This window comes from Podarcis cretensis (genome assembly GCF_951804945.1).
Source record: "Podarcis cretensis genome assembly, chromosome: 10".
Taxonomy (NCBI): Eukaryota; Metazoa; Chordata; class Lepidosauria; order Squamata; family Lacertidae; genus Podarcis; species Podarcis cretensis.
Genome location: NC_137179.1, coordinates 14,258,435 through 14,276,366, shown reverse-complemented (window position 1 = coordinate 14,276,366; position 17,932 = coordinate 14,258,435). Strand labels below are relative to the sequence as shown.

Sequence of the window (17,932 nt, the reverse complement as noted above, 5' to 3'; positions counted from 1 at the left end):
CCTTCTTGCAACGTTCCCTAGATAAATATGACTGTTGGTTCCAATAGTTCTTGTGTTTTGTCCTGGGTGGATTCCAGGCTAATAAATCTCACTCCACATTCTTACCGTTACCAGCACAGTCCAGCAGATTTAAGGAGGCATCTCCTCCTGCGCTATTCCTCTTATTTATTCAAGCGTTTATAAACTGCCTCCCAATGAATATTTGCCAAGCACTGTGTGAGGAAAGTATTAAATGAACAACATATATAGTAAAAATTAAGTAGGCAGAATCGAATGCACCCATCTTTAAAACATCAGATTATGAGGTTCAATATCAGTATAAAATGGTTGATTCATATTTCTTGGAATGCCCTTAATGGCCTAGGTCTTCAACTGGTGGTTCAGGAGCCACAGGTGGCCTGTGAGGCCTCACCAAGAGGGTCACAGCTAAGTTGCTGCCACCATGTTGGATTCTGGCTAAGGCTGACTAGGCCAAAGGAACACTATTTGCAATGTCTAGGCTAGGACACATTCATATGACAAGACACATATTTCTTTGATTACCATGAGTGCTGCAATATGGCACGAGAAAAGCATAAGCCATTAAAAAACAACATATTTCTGGCCAGCTACATCTCCCACCTTCCTTTATCTAGTCTAGTTTTATGGCTTTCTAGACTTCTCCTGCAGTGCAAAATCACTGGTTTTCAATAACTTTTCAGCTAAGATTAAGTGTAAAAATCACAGTATTTTTTTCCTAACCATTCCCCATCAATTAAAAAAATGCATTAGGAAATTATCAAAGGAAAGAGAAAATGTCAGTGTGAGTCTCATGGGTGGCATGCAAGCTTTTTGTTTTGCCTTGCTGCCTTTTTCGGTGGCTGGGAGGTGTTTGTGGGTGTCCTTTCATTCTACAAAGCCTCTTTCTTGTGCTCTGCACTCTGCAGCCTTCCTAGGTGCCCATGCTTTGATGAAAGCCCTGGAAAGAATGTCATGATGAGGTAATTCCTCCCATGGGGGTCTTTCAACTCAGGAAGCTTGAGCAGTTGGGGAGGCCTCAGTGCACCGGACAGAAAGTTCAGTAGAAAGAAACACACACACTCACATTCGGCCACCACACAATGGGAAGCCAAATTCAAAACACTGCAAGGACTGAAATTCTGAAAAGATTGCACCTTTGATGGAAAAGGGCCGAAAGCCTCTTTGAAATGGGAAGACGACTTTGGAGAAATCAGAGTTCAGCAATGAGGAGGTGGCACTTACACCCCTTCCTGAGGCCACTCAGGCAGCAGAGAGAGTAGGATTTCTGCCTTCTGCTAAAAACCTCCCATGTTTTGGTTCTCTGGTGAAGCAACCCAGGAACATCCTAATGATAGGCTTTCTTGGTTTTCTTTACATCCGCTTTCAGCTTACTCTGTTCTCGGTGCAAAGGCATGCTCAAGATGCATTCTTCTTTGGCATAAACTGAAACAAACCCATGCAAACATTCCCCATATTGTCCAAAAGGGTTTTATTCATGCACATATTTTGCTCTTTAATAAAGTGCATCTGCTTAGCAGGAGCAAGACAAAGGAGGTTTCACAGAAGGGGAAGTGTGCTCTTGTGCTTGCGAGATTCTCACAGGCATCTGTTTGGCCACTGAGAGAACAGGATGCTGGACTTGATGGGCCATCGGCCGGATCCTGCAAACTCTTCTTGTATTCTTATGCCAGTGGATGCAATCCCACTCCCCACTCCTGTTTACTGAACACATAACAGCTCAATTTTTATGATGTGATGTGGGGACAGCAAAATGCTGAATGTGAAGAAGTCAGAACATGGAAAAGTACTGATACCCATTGTGGTGGAAATTCCAGTTGAGGGCTGCCATTTTGGGCAACATCCCTATGTCTGATGCATAGCCAGGTCCTTAGCTTTGATTCTGGGTGGGATGAGTCAAGGGAAGCCTGCTCATTACTCTAGCAACCTCCTGTCTCTCCTTGATGGAGGGGACAATGCCCAGGAGTAGGTCATGTGTTTTGCATGTGCAAGGTCCCAGGCTGAACTTCTGTTCCCTTTAGCTATAAGGATCTCACTCAGGTGGTCTTTGTCACCCCTGCTATCTGTGCTAGAAGAACCATTGGTGTGACTCCATATAAGGCAGTTCTGCATAGCCTTGAAAAAGGATGCAGTCATGCCCCAGAAGTCTTCTATTTCACAGAACTATAGGATTGCAGAGCTGGAAGGGGCCACTAGAGTCATCTAGTCCGAACTCCTGCAAAGCAGGAATCTTTCGCCCCAAATCAGGACTCAAATGCATGACCCTGAGATTAAAAGTCTCATGTTCTACCGACTGAGCTATCCCAGGGAGGTCTTCTATTTGAAGGATGGAAGCTCATTTTAGTAGAGAGGACTTGGGCTAACTAAGTAGTAGCTTGTGTGTGTTTGTCCAACAACATTTGAAGGTCCACAGATTTTCCAGCTCTGCCAAAATATTATATAAAAAAACACCGGACCTAGGTCTAGCATCTCAGCAGTTTCTGTCTCCAACAACTGTTAATCATGCGCATGGAAATCCATTCCCCATGCTTGTCATATAATTCAGTGATCAGATGCAATTTTGTCCAGCATCTCTCTCTGACACTAGCGTAACTAGGCCAGTGGCTGTCAACTGTGACACAGTTGTGTATTATAAACAGAAATGGGTCAGGGAGAGAGATCAGCAATTGAGGAGGTGATTATGCACATAGAGAAGTTACAGGATCAAAAGGAGGTGGAGACCTGTGCTCGAAGGTATCCACACAGTAACCCGTTTTCAAAATATGTTGGCTCTGTGTGGACACTGCACCATAGGCGCTAACTCCAGGAGACATGGGTGCTTCAGAAGTCACATGAATATAGTTGTGGGGGCTAGGCACCCACAAAGTCAATGAGAAAAGCTGCCAGCGGCAGCAGTGCTGTCTCCAAGAGAGAAGCAGTTCAACTGTGCCCTCCGCAAGCAGTGAGTGAGGCACCTTTTTCCTGGGAGGAGCAGAGGCTCAGACATGGAGGCAGAGGCATGTGCAAGTGTGTGCATGTGACGTCGTATGTCCACATTACGGTGGTGGGCACCCACAACCCTGAGGGCGAGTTAGCACTCCTGCAATGCACCATGAAACCTCCACAGAGAGGATCAACACTGAATCAGCTCAAACACCTTTGTGGCTGGCATGAACTAGCTGGGTAGGGTTGTGGGGGGTGGAATTGATCAGGTGGGTCCAATGTAGTAATCTGTCTTGCAGGACAGAATGGTGCCTACCTCCTTGAAGGAGGCAATGGTATTTAAAAAGAAAAACACATTGGAACAGGGAGTTTGTAACACCAACCCCACCCCACCCCAAACCAAGTAACTGCGTGAGAGATAATACTTGAAACCCATTTCTAAGCATTTACCATGTGAGTAAAATCCACTCTCCGTTAAAAGCTACAGACATTCTCTTTTGTGGCTTCAAGGGGGTGTTCCTGTCATTATCTGGCTTACTGTTTTCCGAAAGGGAAGAGGGCTTCCTGCCCCCCACCCCCGGCCCCATAACAAGAAGTAAAAAGCCTCTATCTGTACAATAGACCTCCTTGTTTTTGGAAGCTGGTCTATTTGGAGAGCTTTTAGCACATGGCGGTAATTTGTCAGGAAATGGAGGTGTTTCTTGACAGAAGCAGCTGCTTTTCCAGTGGGTCACTATAATACGGCTTATGAGGCCCTATTTCCCACCACTGTAATGAGGCTGAATGATGACTGCTGATCTCTGGAGAATGCTTTGAATATGGCAGGAAATTGCTTCCCTTCCAAAAAGCGAAAAGGAAAGAAAAAGCATCAGACTTCTGCGGCTGGATAGTCAAGCCAAGAGACCGATTTGCACAGATAATTCGTGCTATAAACGGCAACAGATAGCACAAGGAGTTTTCGCCCCAGTGGCAAAGTTAAAAAGAAGAACCCCACGCACGCGGAGGTTGCTCAGAGATAACAGGGAACCGGTTTGTGGACTTTCAATGAGTGCTTGTGAGGAGGGAGGAAAATGCCCCCCAAATACAGGGTCACGCAATCCTACCCACCAGCTCTTTAGCTTAACAAGATAAATATAGCTTTCCCTCTAGGTTTGATTTGGGGGGGGGGCGTTACACTCCAACCCTGTTGAGGACTGTAGAAGGAAGGGCGGTATCTCAGTGGCGGGGCATGAGGAATGTTCCATGTTCAATTCCCAGCACCTCCACGTAGGCCTGGGAACATCACCTGCCTTGAAACCCTGGAGAGCTGCTGCCAGTCTGCGCAGACAGTACTGGGCTAGATGGACCAGTGGTCCCACATGGTACAAGCAAGCTCCCTTTGTTTTATATTAGTCTCTCTTCCGTATTTTAAAACTCGCAGCCTCCTTTCCAGCTTCCATAGTGCTCTGCTGCATGAGGAACTTCACATGTAAACAGGTGCCACACTTAAGGTTTCCTGACATTACAAAACACAAACCAGCAGCTGCATCGCAGTCTTGGGTGGATCATTGGCAAGAGCACCAACCATTCAGTTCTCTCTTGTCCCTCTTCTAGGTGATTGGTGCTCTTGCCACAATGATCTGCTACAAATAACTGGTGCCTTTGCCTGCGGGCGATTGGTGCAGTTTCCAGTTATCTGAGCAGGGCTGTATGTATCGAGCTCTGATCGCTGGATAGGGCTTTGGCCTGGGTGAGGAACTGCTCATGCTATGGATTGCTCCTGAATGCCCAAACAGCAGCCGCTCGTGCAATGATCCAAACCAGCTTTCCTTTCTCACAAGCGGGTGTCGCCGTTGATGGAGGCCTCTACGCAAGAGGTCTCTCCTTTGTTCAGTTCAGGTGCTGGCAACTTGGCGGCAGACAGCTCACAGTTTTGGGTTGCCGTTGCCTCTTCCCCACCTCGTCTGAATCGCTTCGCAATTAAAACGCAGAGGACGATGTACAGGAGGCAGGTTGCACCTCTTATCGAGAGAAGGAATCCCACATAGACGTTCCTAGGAGTAGGGTAGACAGAACAGCTCAGTGCAACAGAACTTAAGGAAGAACAAAAGATGTCATTTAGCCAGGCTAGGGCCATTCCACTCCTCCAATGGAGATCACTTGGGGGACACCCCAATTTGATGTAGGTCTTGGGTGTTCTCTGCTGGTTGGCTTCACCCTTAGAGACACCAGAGTGCTATTTGCGTGGCTTATCCCAATGCCTATGGCCAAAACCTACACATCTGTAACTAAAAAAGTTGTGGCCTTATTTGATCCCATACAACCAACATCCTGTTTTCAACCAATGTGCCGTGGCACCCTGGGGTGCCTTGAATGATGGTCAGAGTTGCCGTGGGCAACGCTGGTCTCTATCCCTCTTTCCTTCCCTCCCTCCTGTGATCTCTGCCCTCCTCTTATATCTCTGCCCCCCAAAGGCTAGCTTGGCTGTTTGTTGCAGCAGCCCTGACTACAAGCTTGCCAGGCGAATGGTGCCTCTGGGGCTGGCCAGGGGGTGCTTCCCAGGCCCCTGTGGGGCAGTGTGAGGAGGCACCTCTCTTTGGGGCGGGGGGGAGGTCAGAGACCACGGGTGGCAGCAGTGGCTGCCCGGAGAACTCCCAAGGAGAGGGGAGAGGAGAGGGGGCTGAGGGAACACTCTAGGGCATGGGTAGGCAAACTAAGGCCTGGCTGCCAGATCCGGCCCAATCGCCTTCTAAATCCGGCCCGCAGACAGTCTGGGAATCAGCGTGTTTTTACATGAGTAGAATATGTCCTTTTATTTAAGATGCATCTCTGGGTTATTTGTAGGGCATAGGAATTCATTCATCCCCCCCCCAAAAAAATATATAGTCTTGCACCCCACAAGGTCTGAGGGACTGTGGACTGGCCCCCTGCTGAAAAAGTTTGCTGACCCCTTGCTCTAGGGTGTTTGAAAAGGGGTGAGGGGCTGCCGGCTCTGCAGACAAGGGGTGACATAACTGGGCTCCTGAGCCCCACAGGGGTGCCGCAGAAAGGATGTAGTTGGTCAAGGTAGCCATAGACTCAAAAAGGTTGAAAATGTCTGGTGTAGTTATTTAACTCCCAGAGAACCGGGTGGTTACAGGGCCTTGACCCACAAACAGTGCAACAAAACTTAAGGAAGAACAAAACAAGCCATTTAGCACTTTGGGGGGAGGGGTGACATACTTAAGAATTCAAAGCAGTTCATGGTTAATCTACCCTGGAGAAAGTGGGGCAGGGAAGGTATCAAAGGAACTCATTCTGGATAGCTCAGTTGGTTGGAGTGTGGTGCTTATAATGCCAAGGTTGCAGGTTCGATCCTCTTATGGGACAGAGCCACTTCCGAACTAGAGAAGAGGTGGAGTTGCGGGCTTCATGCCCTCTCCAAGTGTGCAGGGGCTGGCCCTCAGCCTCCGCACGATTGAGGGACTCCCCGGCTATGTCATCCCCTGGCCAGCCAATCGGCTGGCCTAGGGGGAGTGGCCTGGGTTATTCAGCTCCGGCGCGGCCGGGGATCTCCCTCTTTTGCTTCAGCTTCTCCAGTTTCCTACCCTCCCGGCCTTTAAGGTTTTCCTTTGACCTTGCTATGGACCTCAGTTGGTCGCTGTTAAAGGGTAGGAATTTTTTCCACTTGGCAAATTGGCACCAGCCATGTGGTTTTTCACCTACCTCGTAGCAAATCATCACAACTTTCTCGGATTGGCGGTTAGGCATTGGTAGGGGTATTGTTATGTAGATGAAGGGGGGAGGTAGCGCCATCACCTCCCCTGCATATTGAAGGTTAGTCCGATAAAGGATTCCGGGGGGCGTGGCCCTATCTGAAGCCTATGGAGGTGAGGGCCTAAGGCACGCCCCCTAGCAGTGACCCCGGGGGAGTTCCTAGTTGATGTGCATCAGCAGGACTCCTCCTACTGGTGGTTAACCCTTCCCAGTCTTCAAGCTAACAGGCTGAAGCCAGATAGTCTGTAGGACCAATGCCTAAGCCAATACCGCTCATCACCTGTAACCATTTTTTGCCCATTAACCTAAATAATTGTGTCATGTGTCTTTATTTCCATTGGGGGGAGGCGGGAACTCGCCACGCAACTCCATATTCCTGCATTACAGGGGGTTAGACTAGATGATCCTCAGAGTCCCTTCCAGCTCTACAATATGATTCTATAATGACCAGTTGGTTTCTTCTATATGCAATTAACCCAGCAGCTGCCAATGTGGGGTAGTGGTTAGAGTGCTGGACCAGGACCAGAGACAGCAGAGTTCAAATTCCCACCTAGCCATGAAGCTCATCGAATCACCTTTACCTACTGCTCACCCACAACCTCTCCTTCCTCACAGGGTTGTTATGAGGATAAAATGAGGATTTTTGTTCTCTGCATTGTGAAGTTGTATGAAAGGCAGAATCTTAATATATTATCCCAATAAATAAATGAGAATAAAGTGTTTTGTTTTTTTGAAGCTTCTTTCTTGGGACAGGCTGGGAGAAGCAAGCTATATGATTGAGACCATTTAAGAGGTTTAGAAACAGGGAGGGAAACTAACTTCAACTGCCTTGCATATTAGTAAGATGAACCAACCCTCACGTCTTAAACAAATGCCGTAGGAGTTTCCTCTCCCCCTGAGAAAGGAGCCAGTGTGGTGTAGAGGTTAAGAGCAGTAGACTCGTAATCTGGTGAACCGGGTTCGCTTCCCCACTCCTCCACATGCAGCTGCTGGGTGACCTTGGGCCAGTCACACTTCTTTGAAGTCTCTCAGCCCCACTCACCTCACAGAGTGTTTGTTGCGGGGGAGGAAGGGAAAGGAGAATGTTCGCCGCTTTGAGACTCCTTCGGGTAGTGATAAAGCGGGATATCAAATCCAAACTCTTCCTCTCGGTTTTCTCACGCTGAGAATGCTTGCACAAAAACAGAGAGGGAATCTCAGCTCCCGTTGAGACTCACCTGAACATCTCTGTGCTGTACGCTCTGCAAGACCCCGATTCGCCACAGCTTTTCACACCCCATTTCAAGCAGGTTGTATCGATCAGAGCTCCAAAATAAAGAGGCGCGGGAAGTCCGCCTGAAAAGAAGAACCACCAGCAGTGACGGGAGCCTGGCTCGATCTTGGCAACGTGGGTTTTTTTCAGCAAGAGTCAGAAAACGGCCAGGGCTTCGTGGTAGAACTTCACATGCAGAAAGTCTTGAGACTTACTGTATTTTTCACTCTATAAGACACACTTTTTTCCTCCTAAAAAGTAAGGGGAAACGTGTGTGCGTCTTATGGAGCGAATGCAGGCTGCGCAGCTATCGCTGAAGCCAGAACAGCAAGAGGGGGAGCTGCGCAGCGCCTCTTGCTGTGATGCCTCCCCAGCGATGCACCATGAGGGACGGAAGGGAGCCCTTACGGAGCCCCTTCCATCCCTCATCCTGCTTCGCTGGGAAGCCAGCAGACCAAGAGGCGCTGTGTAGCTCTCCCTTTTGCTCTGCTGGGTTCAGCAGAGCAGCGCAGTCCCTCTTCAGCGAAGCGGGAGGAGGAAAATAAGGGGCTCCTTAAGGGGTAAGTCTGATCCTCCGTCCTCCTCCCTCTTCAACAACATTTGATTCAGAATATTCTTTTTTATTGTTTTCCTCCTCTTAAAAACTAGGTGTGTCTTATGGTCGGGTGCATCTTATAGAGCAAAAAATACGGTAATTTGCTACTTATCCAGTTTATTTTAAAAAAACAACAACAAGGGAGATAGAGTACAACAGAGGCTGACCCGGAAGAGAAGGAATCTTTGATATCAGTGTGATATATATGGAAAAACTCCATCCCCACTGCTCTACAGACTTTGTGTCGTCTTTGCCCTTAACTTTAGAACACACTACCTGGAAGCCTGTTTAAAGCAGTGGGTGCCTTTGTGCCTTCAGAGGCCTTGCCTGGCACCCACAGTGTGCCCTCCTCCCCCACCCCCGGAATTAGCTTTCCAAAAAGCAGTCTATTGTAGGACGTCAGAACCCTGCCTGAAGCCCTGGAGAGCAGCTGCCAGTCAGTGTAGACAATACTGAGGTATATTGGCCAACGTAGAAGGCAGCTCCCTTTTTTCCTTCCTCTGTTTCTGATCTTCAAACAAAAGGAAAGGGAAGAAACATTTACCAAGTGTCCTTCCACAGAAAGCTTCGAAGCCGACAGCAAGGGATTTTAATTCTGGAGAAACCGATCTGGGAAAAAACAGGATGCAGAAGTTCAAAAAATTCCCTTCGACATTAATCAGATACACTTTGCTACAATGGCTGCAGTCCAGAAACATTGAAATAAATGGAATGTCGTGGCTCAAAAGGATAGGGGGCTGTGCAAGCTGCAGAGCGTTAAATAACTGGAACTGCAAATTTTCAAGGGCAAAACTTACACCTCTCTTGTTAAAAACCAATCAATCCACTGGAATTAAAGAGGCCCAAATGTAGATTGATCCAAATGTGCAGAATTTGAAAATCCACAGAAATTATTTCGATAATGCTGTTGTTGTTTTGTTCCATGTATTTATTTAGCAAGATTTATATAATGCTTAATTTATAAAACCCCCAACTCTAAGTGGTTTACACAAAATGGTAATAATATTGTTATTATAAAATAAAACACTTTTTTTAAAAAAAAAGTCTGCGTAATGAAATTATCAAAATATAGATAAAATCTACAGCTTTGAGAAGAAAGGTCTATGATGAAATTTCAAACAGATTCCTCCCAGGCTTGGAAGATACATTACGTGGCACTTGTAAAAGTGTTAATTCCACAAATCAAAGTGCTTTAAGAGGCATGTGTGGGATAAGTCAATCCTTCCAGCACATTCGTTCCAAGCTCTTGATGTCTTTATACATTAGCAGTAACATCTTGATTTTGTCCCAGTAACAAAGCAGCAGCCAGTCTAGAATTTTGCTCAGTAGCAAATTGCCCAACTCATAAGAGGAGAAGACTCCCTGGAAAAGACCCTGATGTTGGGAAAGATGGAGGGCACAAGGAGAAGGGGATGACAGAGGATGAGATGGTTGGCCAGTGTTCTCAAAGCTACTAATATGAGTTTGACCAAACTGCGGGAGGCAGTGGAAGACAGGAATGCCTGGCGTGCTCTGGTCCAGGGGGTCACAAAGAGTCGGACATGACCAAACGATTAAACAGCAACAAAGCAAATTGGCAGACACTGCAAATCTTTGAGAGCAGAGATGTAATATGTTCCCACTGCAGCCTTCCACGCTAACTACACTTTCCAGACCAAGTGTAATGGAACAGAGAACAATTTAGCCGTTGCCTTGTGCCAGAGCCTTGAAGAACACAACTAAAAATGACCAAAGCACCCAATATACATACTTGAATAGAAGTAAACATAAAAAACAGAACACAGCAAACCGGCAGCTTAAAACAGCCAAAACAGCAATAGGAAGCCCCACCATAGGCCTAAGCACCATGGTGACAGCCAACATTAGTGGAACCAGACTGAAGAATACCACCACCAGCAGTAGCAAATAAAAGATGTTAAAATCATTCCAAGGCTTGAAGCAAAAGGCTCTGCCCAGTGCCCAGGAAAGATGTCAAAGTGAACACCTGGTGGGCCTCTTTGCTGGGAGCCACCACTAAAAAGGCCCTGTCTCATGTCGCAAGCCTCCTGTCCTGGCTTGCCTCTTAACTATTGGTGCTATTTCCAAGCATGTCTGAGCCGGGGCAGCTGGGGAGAGGCAGGCAGACAGACAGGTAGGAGAAGCATGCAGTGGGGGCAGGAGGCAGGCAGGCAGGCAAAAACTTCTTGTGAGCACACAGGTAGCAAGAGGTGAGTGAGTGGCCAGCTGGGAAGGGGAGGCCTGCACTCGGTTGTGCATGGCAGAAGAAGATGTGCTGCACAGCAATTCAATCCTATGCTCTAAAAGAGCACCTTTGAATATGAACCTTGGGGCCCTGGTAGTTTTGTAGAAGATTTTTGGAATCCTGATTGTAAATGCCTTTAGGAAAAAGAGAGCCAATGTGGTGTAGTGGTTAAGAGCGGTAGTCTTGTAATCTGGGGAACCGGGTTCGCTTCCCCGCTCCTCCACATGCAGCTGCTGGGTGACCTTGGGCCAGTCACACTTCTCTGAAGTCTCTCAGCCCCACTCACCTCACAGAGTGTTTGTTGTGGGGGAGGAAGGAAAAGGAGAATGTTAGCCGCTTTGAGACACCTTAGGGTAGTGATATCAAATCCAAACTTTTCTTCTAGCAAAACGGCTTTATTTTGTCCTAGATTTCAGCTGCAAGCATTCAGATTTTCAGTGATGCACCCCCCGCCAATGTTGGCTACAATTATTATTATTATTTTCAAGCAGAAATTGGCACCTTTTTTGCAATCCAGGGGCATTCTGCAAAAGCAACTGCTGAAATACAGGAGATTTGATGAACTATGCTGCAGAGCTGACCTGCCCCAAAACTTGATGGAGACAAACAGGGGGATTTTTAAAAAAATGTGCTCACCTGAACATAATCATGTACGTCGGAGTTCCTCCCAAGGAAAAACCAAACGCAAATAAGAACGTCAAGGCTAAGAAATAAGGGAAGCTTTTAGTACAACTATCCCTTGGGCATTGACCCAAAACTGCCGATAGATTTCCAGGACCCGAAACTCCCACACAACTGCAATTGTGAAATACCTGCGAGAGAGAAGAGGGTGTGCGTCATTATCAGGGTGTCTTGCATTTTTTCACATTCCACACCTCCACTCCCTGTGGATTTTCCCCTGTGGGCAAAACATGTGGTACAAGATGTCCTGAACCCTCTGCAGTCTATCTAGTTGAAATGAAATACTTTATTGTCACTTGTACAACTTGTATACAGTGAGATTACACAAGCACCCCACACTCAGCTCTCTAAGTCTTAATTCCCCTCATTTACTGACGCACACCCACCAAACCCAAAAGTCAGTTGCCCTGTTGTTATCTTTTCATTCAGCAGCCTAACAGCCCATGGATAGAAGCTGTTCTTTGCCCTGTTGGTGCGACTAATCATGCTTCTATATCTTCTGCCCGAGGGCAGGAGATCAAGAAAGTGCCAGCCAGGGTGTGAATCATCCCTTAGAATTTTCCTCACTCTCCTGAGGCAACGTTCTTCTGCAGTGTCATCCAGTGGATTCACGGGACAGTCCATAATATCTTGTGCTGTATTCACCACCCTCTGTAGGCACTTCCTATCAGTTGATGTCAAACCAGCATACCACACTGTGATGCAGTATGAAAGGACACTTTCTATTGTGGTAGAAGGAGATCATCAAATGTTGATTGACATCGTTCTTCCGCAATACTCTGAGGAGATGGAGTCTCTGCTGGGCTTTCTTAGCCACCTGGGTTGTATTGATTTTCCAAGTAAGGTCTTCACTGAGATAAACTCCTAGGAATTTAAAAGGAAGAGACTCTCTCCACACAGCCCTCCCCGATGTACAGTGAGGCTAGTTCTCCTCTTTTCCTCCAAAAGTCCAACACCATCTCCTTTGTGTTGCTGATATTAAGGTGCAAGTTAATATTTGACATATTCCAGAGCCAAAATAGAGAGAACTATACAGCATATCTGCCAACTGTCCTGTTTTAATCACAGAAGCCAATCCCAGCTTCTGTTTGCATCCCAAGATATCCCCTTTTTTTTGGTCTGGTATTCTGGCACAAGTCCTCATGCTGGACCGCCGGACCAAGTGACCCTCACTATGGTGCAAGTCAGCAGGGCTGCCAGAGGGTAGGACCCAATACAAAGGATTCAAAATTCAAGAAAGGAGCTTCCGACCAAACTTTAGGAAGAACCTCCTGACAGCAAGAGCTGTTTAGCAGTCAAATGGACTGCACCTCAGAAGGTGGCGGACTCTCTTTCATTGGAAGGTTTTAAGCTGAGGTTGGATGGCCATCTGTCAGGGAGTCTCTAGCTGTGATTTCTGCATTGCAGGAGGTTGTGCCAAATGACACCGGTAGTCTCTTCCAACTCTATACAATCCTACGAACACATGAACCTCTTAAGAAGCAAACCTACAAACAGATATCTGCGCTTACCATATCTTTTCCACTTCCCACTGATGCTTTGCAGCCAGCTAAACATGCGCTCATGTAGGTGACCCCGTTGCTTCCACAAACGGGATCCCAGTGGCTTGCATCACAGCTGCAGTCAGAGTTGCAGGCAGCTAACGATACTTCCTTAGAGATGGATGGTTCTTTCATGCTAAAGGGAACAGAAGCAAAGCCTTCAGGGAAAAGGAAAAGAAGGCCAACACACACGTATACACAGTCAGTTGGGTGGGGTACAAGTAATAAATTGCTGTTGTTGTTGTTATATCTGCATTTTGGCTAAGCATGTTTTCTCAAATATAACCCATTTTTGCATGTTAGTTTCACCAATTTATTTTATGCAACGAAATTCATATACCACCTGATAGCGATGAAACCTCGGCAGTTCTCAACCTGTGGGTCCCCAGATGTTGTTGGACTACAACTCTCATCATCCCTGAGCTCTGGCCTTGCTAGCTAGGGGTGATGGGAGTTGTAGTTCAACAACATCTGGGGACCCACAGGTTGGGAAAGGCTGCAAAGTGGTTGACCAAAAAGCAAAACATCAGTAAAAGATAGTTAGCATGCATTCTTATGTACATTTTACCCTCCTATATGCTCTGAGCCCGGTTTTGGCTGGGGAGGGCGGGATATTATTATTAATAATAATAATAATAATGATACTGAAATGCATTGTAAAATTCAGAGTGGCACTATGATGGCTGCATGTTAGTTCTCGTGTATGTTTGGGTAAGTTCCAGGCAGGTAGATTCACCATTAAATGCGGACTCAGGAGACCGTAGATGAGTAGATGATCAACAAGTAGACAGCAGAGGAGCAGGCATGAAGAGACATCCCCAGCAGACGGTACTCAGTTAGATCATTATTCTTTATTAAATTTGTATATCACCCATTTATCTGAAGATCACAGGGCAGTTCACAACATAAAATGCACCAACGGTCTGAGTCAGTATAATATAGAATCCCCCACCCACAGTCCCAAAAATAAATAAGGCAACTTACCCAGAGTAGTTGATGTTCAAGCCAGCCACCTGAAGGTCATTGCAGTTGAATGCAAAGTAAAGCAGATTAAGTAGGAAGGTAATCAGAAAAGTGACACAGGCAAACTTCGCCATAGTTGTCACTTGCATCTTGAACTTCTTGATGATAAAACCTCCAAGGAACAGTCCCACAATTGTAGCAGGTAAAAGCAACACACCTAGAAAAAGAAAAGGGAACATTGACATAGGTTGCATGTGCTTGCTTACACACACACACACACACACACACACACACACACTTACCCCAGCAAGCCAGAAACGCAACAACAAAGAGAGGAGTTTACGTACCAATATAAAAGATGGCGTTTGAAACAGGTATGTTAAATTGCTGTTCCATAAACTTTGGCTCATATGTTATCATGCCAACGACAGAATTGTACAGAAGGACAATGAGGAGTAAATAGACCAGGAAGATAGTGTTTCCAAGTAGCTTCTTCAAAGTGGGGAAGAAATCTGGAAAGGAAATATAATATATCCATATCTAAAATAAACATCAGCAAGTGTATTCACAGAGGAAAGGCTTATGGTCATCTCTATCGTCACCCACGGGATCAAAAGCCATTGCTGATTCTGCCTACTGCTGAGCCTAATTTACATTGCCTAGATTTGTGTGTGTGTGTTCAGATTTGTAACTTCAGATCTACAGTGGTACCTCAGGTTAAGAACTTAATTCATTCTGGAGGTCCGTTCTTAACCTGAAACTGTTCTTAACCTGAGGTACCACTTTAGCTAATGGGGCCTCCTACTGCTGCCGCGCAATTTCTGTTCTCATCCTGAAGCAAAGTTATTAATGTGAGTTACTATTTCTGGGTTAGCGGAGTCTGTAACCTGAAGCGTCTGTAACCTGAAGCGTCTGTAACCCAAGGTACCACTGTAGTTGCGAATTGTACAGATGGGAGAGAGGAACGCAGTGTGTAAAATGGTTCCCATTCAGCAAATTGTTAGTTAACTCTTCTTAATGAGTTTTAAGTGAAAAATGTTAAGGATATGATCTAGGTCTGTGGTCAAAATCTGAGAAGACCTCCTTGGAGGATGGAGCCCATGGCAGATACCAGCATGTACCGGGAACCAGGGCAACTTGAGAGGAATCCTGGGACCACAATTCATGAAGGTACCCCACCCAAGAAACCAGCGGAACTGGGTGACTGTATGTACCCTGACTCAAGTTACTGCTCCTGCATCTGCTTTACATGCAGAAGGTCCCAGGTTCAATCCTTAGCATCTCCAGATAGAGCAGGAAGAAAGCCATGGAGGGCTACCCCCAATCTGTGTAGACAATACTAGGTGGATCAGTGCTCTGACTCAGTAGAAGGCAGATTCCTGTGTTCCTTCCTGACATGCTTACATGGACATCTGCTTACAAAAAGAGACCATGGAGACCAATTATCTGAATCACCACACATTTTTCACCACAGATCACGTCTGTTTTCAAAATAGTAGGGGTGAGTGCCAGCTGTTAATAAAAGGGATCGTAACCTTCCAATAATATTGGGGTGTATGTTTATGCTTTAAATTGCAATCACCCCAGAATAAGGACACTGTGTTTCTGGTCTACAAATCCCATCATCCCTGAGCACTGGCCATGCTGTGGGAGTTGATGGGAGCTGGAGTCCAGAAACATCTGGAGAGTCAAATTTCCCTAGTCCTGTTCTATTTTGTTTAAGGAGATGAGCGCATTGCAAAAGTGGGCCACCCACCGAGCCGATTGCTCTTAGGAAGCTCAACATTAACTAGTGAAGGAGAGCCAGAGGAAGAGGAGGAGGAGGAGGAGGAGGAGATTCAGCAGTCAACCTTTTGTTGCTTTGGAGATCTTCAGCCGTGGTGGTTTTGGAGATTCTGTTTTGCCACAGCTATCCTTGGAGTTTCCGTAAACGTCACCCGACTTCTTAATTATCCTTTCTTCTCCTTGTTTTGGCAAAGAGTAAGGCAGGAACCAGAAAGGGAAGGAGGCCACAACGCTGATGGCTCCACATAAAAGTATTCCAAGCCACCAGGCACCAACCCAACGCACATCCTTAGAATTTATTGTCAATGTATCTGGGAGAAAAGGACAGAGATTGAACTTTTAGCCTCTTTAAATGGAAAAAAAAAGATGATCTATATCTTTTGCTCTACTTTGCTTATTCATCACTGCAGTTCTCAGTTGGCTCCCAGTTTGACCTTTCACCTCTCCACTGTATGGTCCAGCTGATAAAAAGTTAGATGTGGACCTAAAAGATCTAAACTGCAATCACAGCTCAGTCATGAAAACCATGGGTGATTTTTCAGGCATATTGTAAGAACTTCAGAAAAATCCTGCTGGATCAGACCAAGGGCCTATTGGGTCCAGCATCCTGTTCTCACAGTGGCCCACCCAATGTCTCTGGGTGCGTAGGCACAAATGCAATAGCACCCTTCCAGCTGTGATCCATACCAACTGATATTCAGAAATATTCTTTCAGTGTCTCAGTGGGAAAAGGGATTGATCATTCAGCCACAATAGGAATTGTAGCTATGGGAGGGGAATGAAGGTCTCAGCACTGTTAACAAACTACAGCTCCCAGGATTCTTTAGGGGAAGCCATGGCTGTTTAAAGTGCTATAATATTGCTTCAAATGCATGGGGCAGATGGGGCCTAAGAGACAAGCTAAGTGGAGGTAACACTGTAGGAAGTGAGGAATTTAGGAGATGGAGGGTGTTAGCGCCAGAGAAGGGTTAAGAGGGTAATATCCGGCAACTGGAGAGATTGTAGGAGAATGTACTTAAAACCACAAATGGGAGTTTAGTTTAGTTTAACAGGGAGTCTGGGCAGGAAGCCTGAAATTTATTTGTGTGCAATAGTAAATCTTCTAGGAAGTGTCTATGGATGATAATACACAGCTTTCCTCTGATGGAAGAGAGCTGGTTGGATGCTAGGCTTGTCCACACCACAGCAAAATGTGGAACTGCACCTTCCTGTCTCCCCACTAATGTATGGACATCCACAAGACATCCTACACACCCCAGTGTTGTCCTGGAACTTCCACCCTTTAAATGCAGGGCTTTTCAATCTTGGCCATTGCAGATCTTCCAAGGATAGGAAAAGCCCACATTCCCAGGGAGGCCTGGGACAAAACTGGGATGGGGAATAGCGTCCTGTGATTACATCCCCCCCCACATTAATGGTGAGAGAAAAGAGGTGCAAATCCACATTTTGGTTCTGCAGATGGAGAAGCTCTCTGAGAACCTTAATTTTGTGAATTCCTAACAGGCCCTTTCTGCATCATGGGATGAAGTCACTGGAACCCAAAGCCTTGCCCACCTTCTTCAGTCTTCTGATGGCTGTGGTCCTTTGCTGAGACAATATTTTCCGGAGCTCAGGGCTCCAGAAGGACCTACTGGGGATTGTCTAGGGTCTGGCCTGACAATTGCTACCAAGCCACAGCAGAAGAGGACAATTGGCACTCAGCACTCGCTGGACAGGAGAGTCAACGTTAACAGAGACGAAACACTGGATACGATTATGGGTATTTGTTCCTTACCAGTATCTACCAGTCCAATGTCAACCCACAGATTAGCACAGTAGGATCCAAGCAGAAAGCCAGCTGAGGGTCCAAACATTCCCAGCGCTCTCACTATTCCTGTAAAAGATCACACGGCAGCACAGTGACTTATTTACAGCGCATGGTGAAGAAGATTATCTATGAAGAGATGAGGTGATCTTTGGGCATGCTACTCTCTGCCAGGGTAGAAGGCTGGGCAAAAGTCTGGGTCATCTGCTGTCTGCATTGCAGAAGAACAGGGTGGGGAACCAGAGCGGCCTGCCAGGGCCCCTCTCTGCCCTACCAGAATGCAATCCCAACCTGATCAAAGACCCAGAATGCAATCCTATATATGTCTCATCTGAAAGAAGCCCTAGAAGTTCAGTGGATCAATTCTTCCAGGTAAGTGAGAGTGGGAATGCAG

At 46.4% G+C, this 17,932-nt stretch overlaps 1 protein-coding gene across 3 annotated transcripts in view; it reads right to left on the bottom strand.

Annotated features, from left to right (window-relative positions):
- Positions 1–1,472: 1,472 nt before the first annotated feature.
- The window catches only part of LOC307224991 (solute carrier organic anion transporter family member 1C1-like), a 36,304-nt gene continuing 19,844 nt past the window's right edge, over positions 1,473–17,932 (bottom strand). For 2 of the 3 annotated variants that reach the window (XM_079992513.1, XM_079992512.1), the window contains exons 7-15: positions 17,509–17,607; positions 15,800–16,045; positions 14,297–14,461; positions 13,971–14,166; positions 12,957–13,122; positions 11,401–11,576; positions 9,067–9,131; positions 7,893–8,010; positions 1,473–4,973 (exon numbers count right to left, since the gene is read on the bottom strand). In XM_079992513.1, coding sequence (XP_079848639.1) covers positions 4,754–4,973; positions 7,893–8,010; positions 9,067–9,131; positions 11,401–11,576; positions 12,957–13,122; positions 13,971–14,166; positions 14,297–14,461; positions 15,800–16,045; positions 17,509–17,607 — 1,451 coding nt within the window. In that variant the 3' untranslated portion in view covers positions 1,473–4,753. The remainder of the gene's footprint in view (positions 4,974–7,892; positions 8,011–9,066; positions 9,132–11,400; positions 11,577–12,956; positions 13,123–13,970; positions 14,167–14,296; positions 14,462–15,799; positions 16,046–17,508; positions 17,608–17,932) is intronic. The other variant, XR_013842790.1, reaches the window with a different exon arrangement.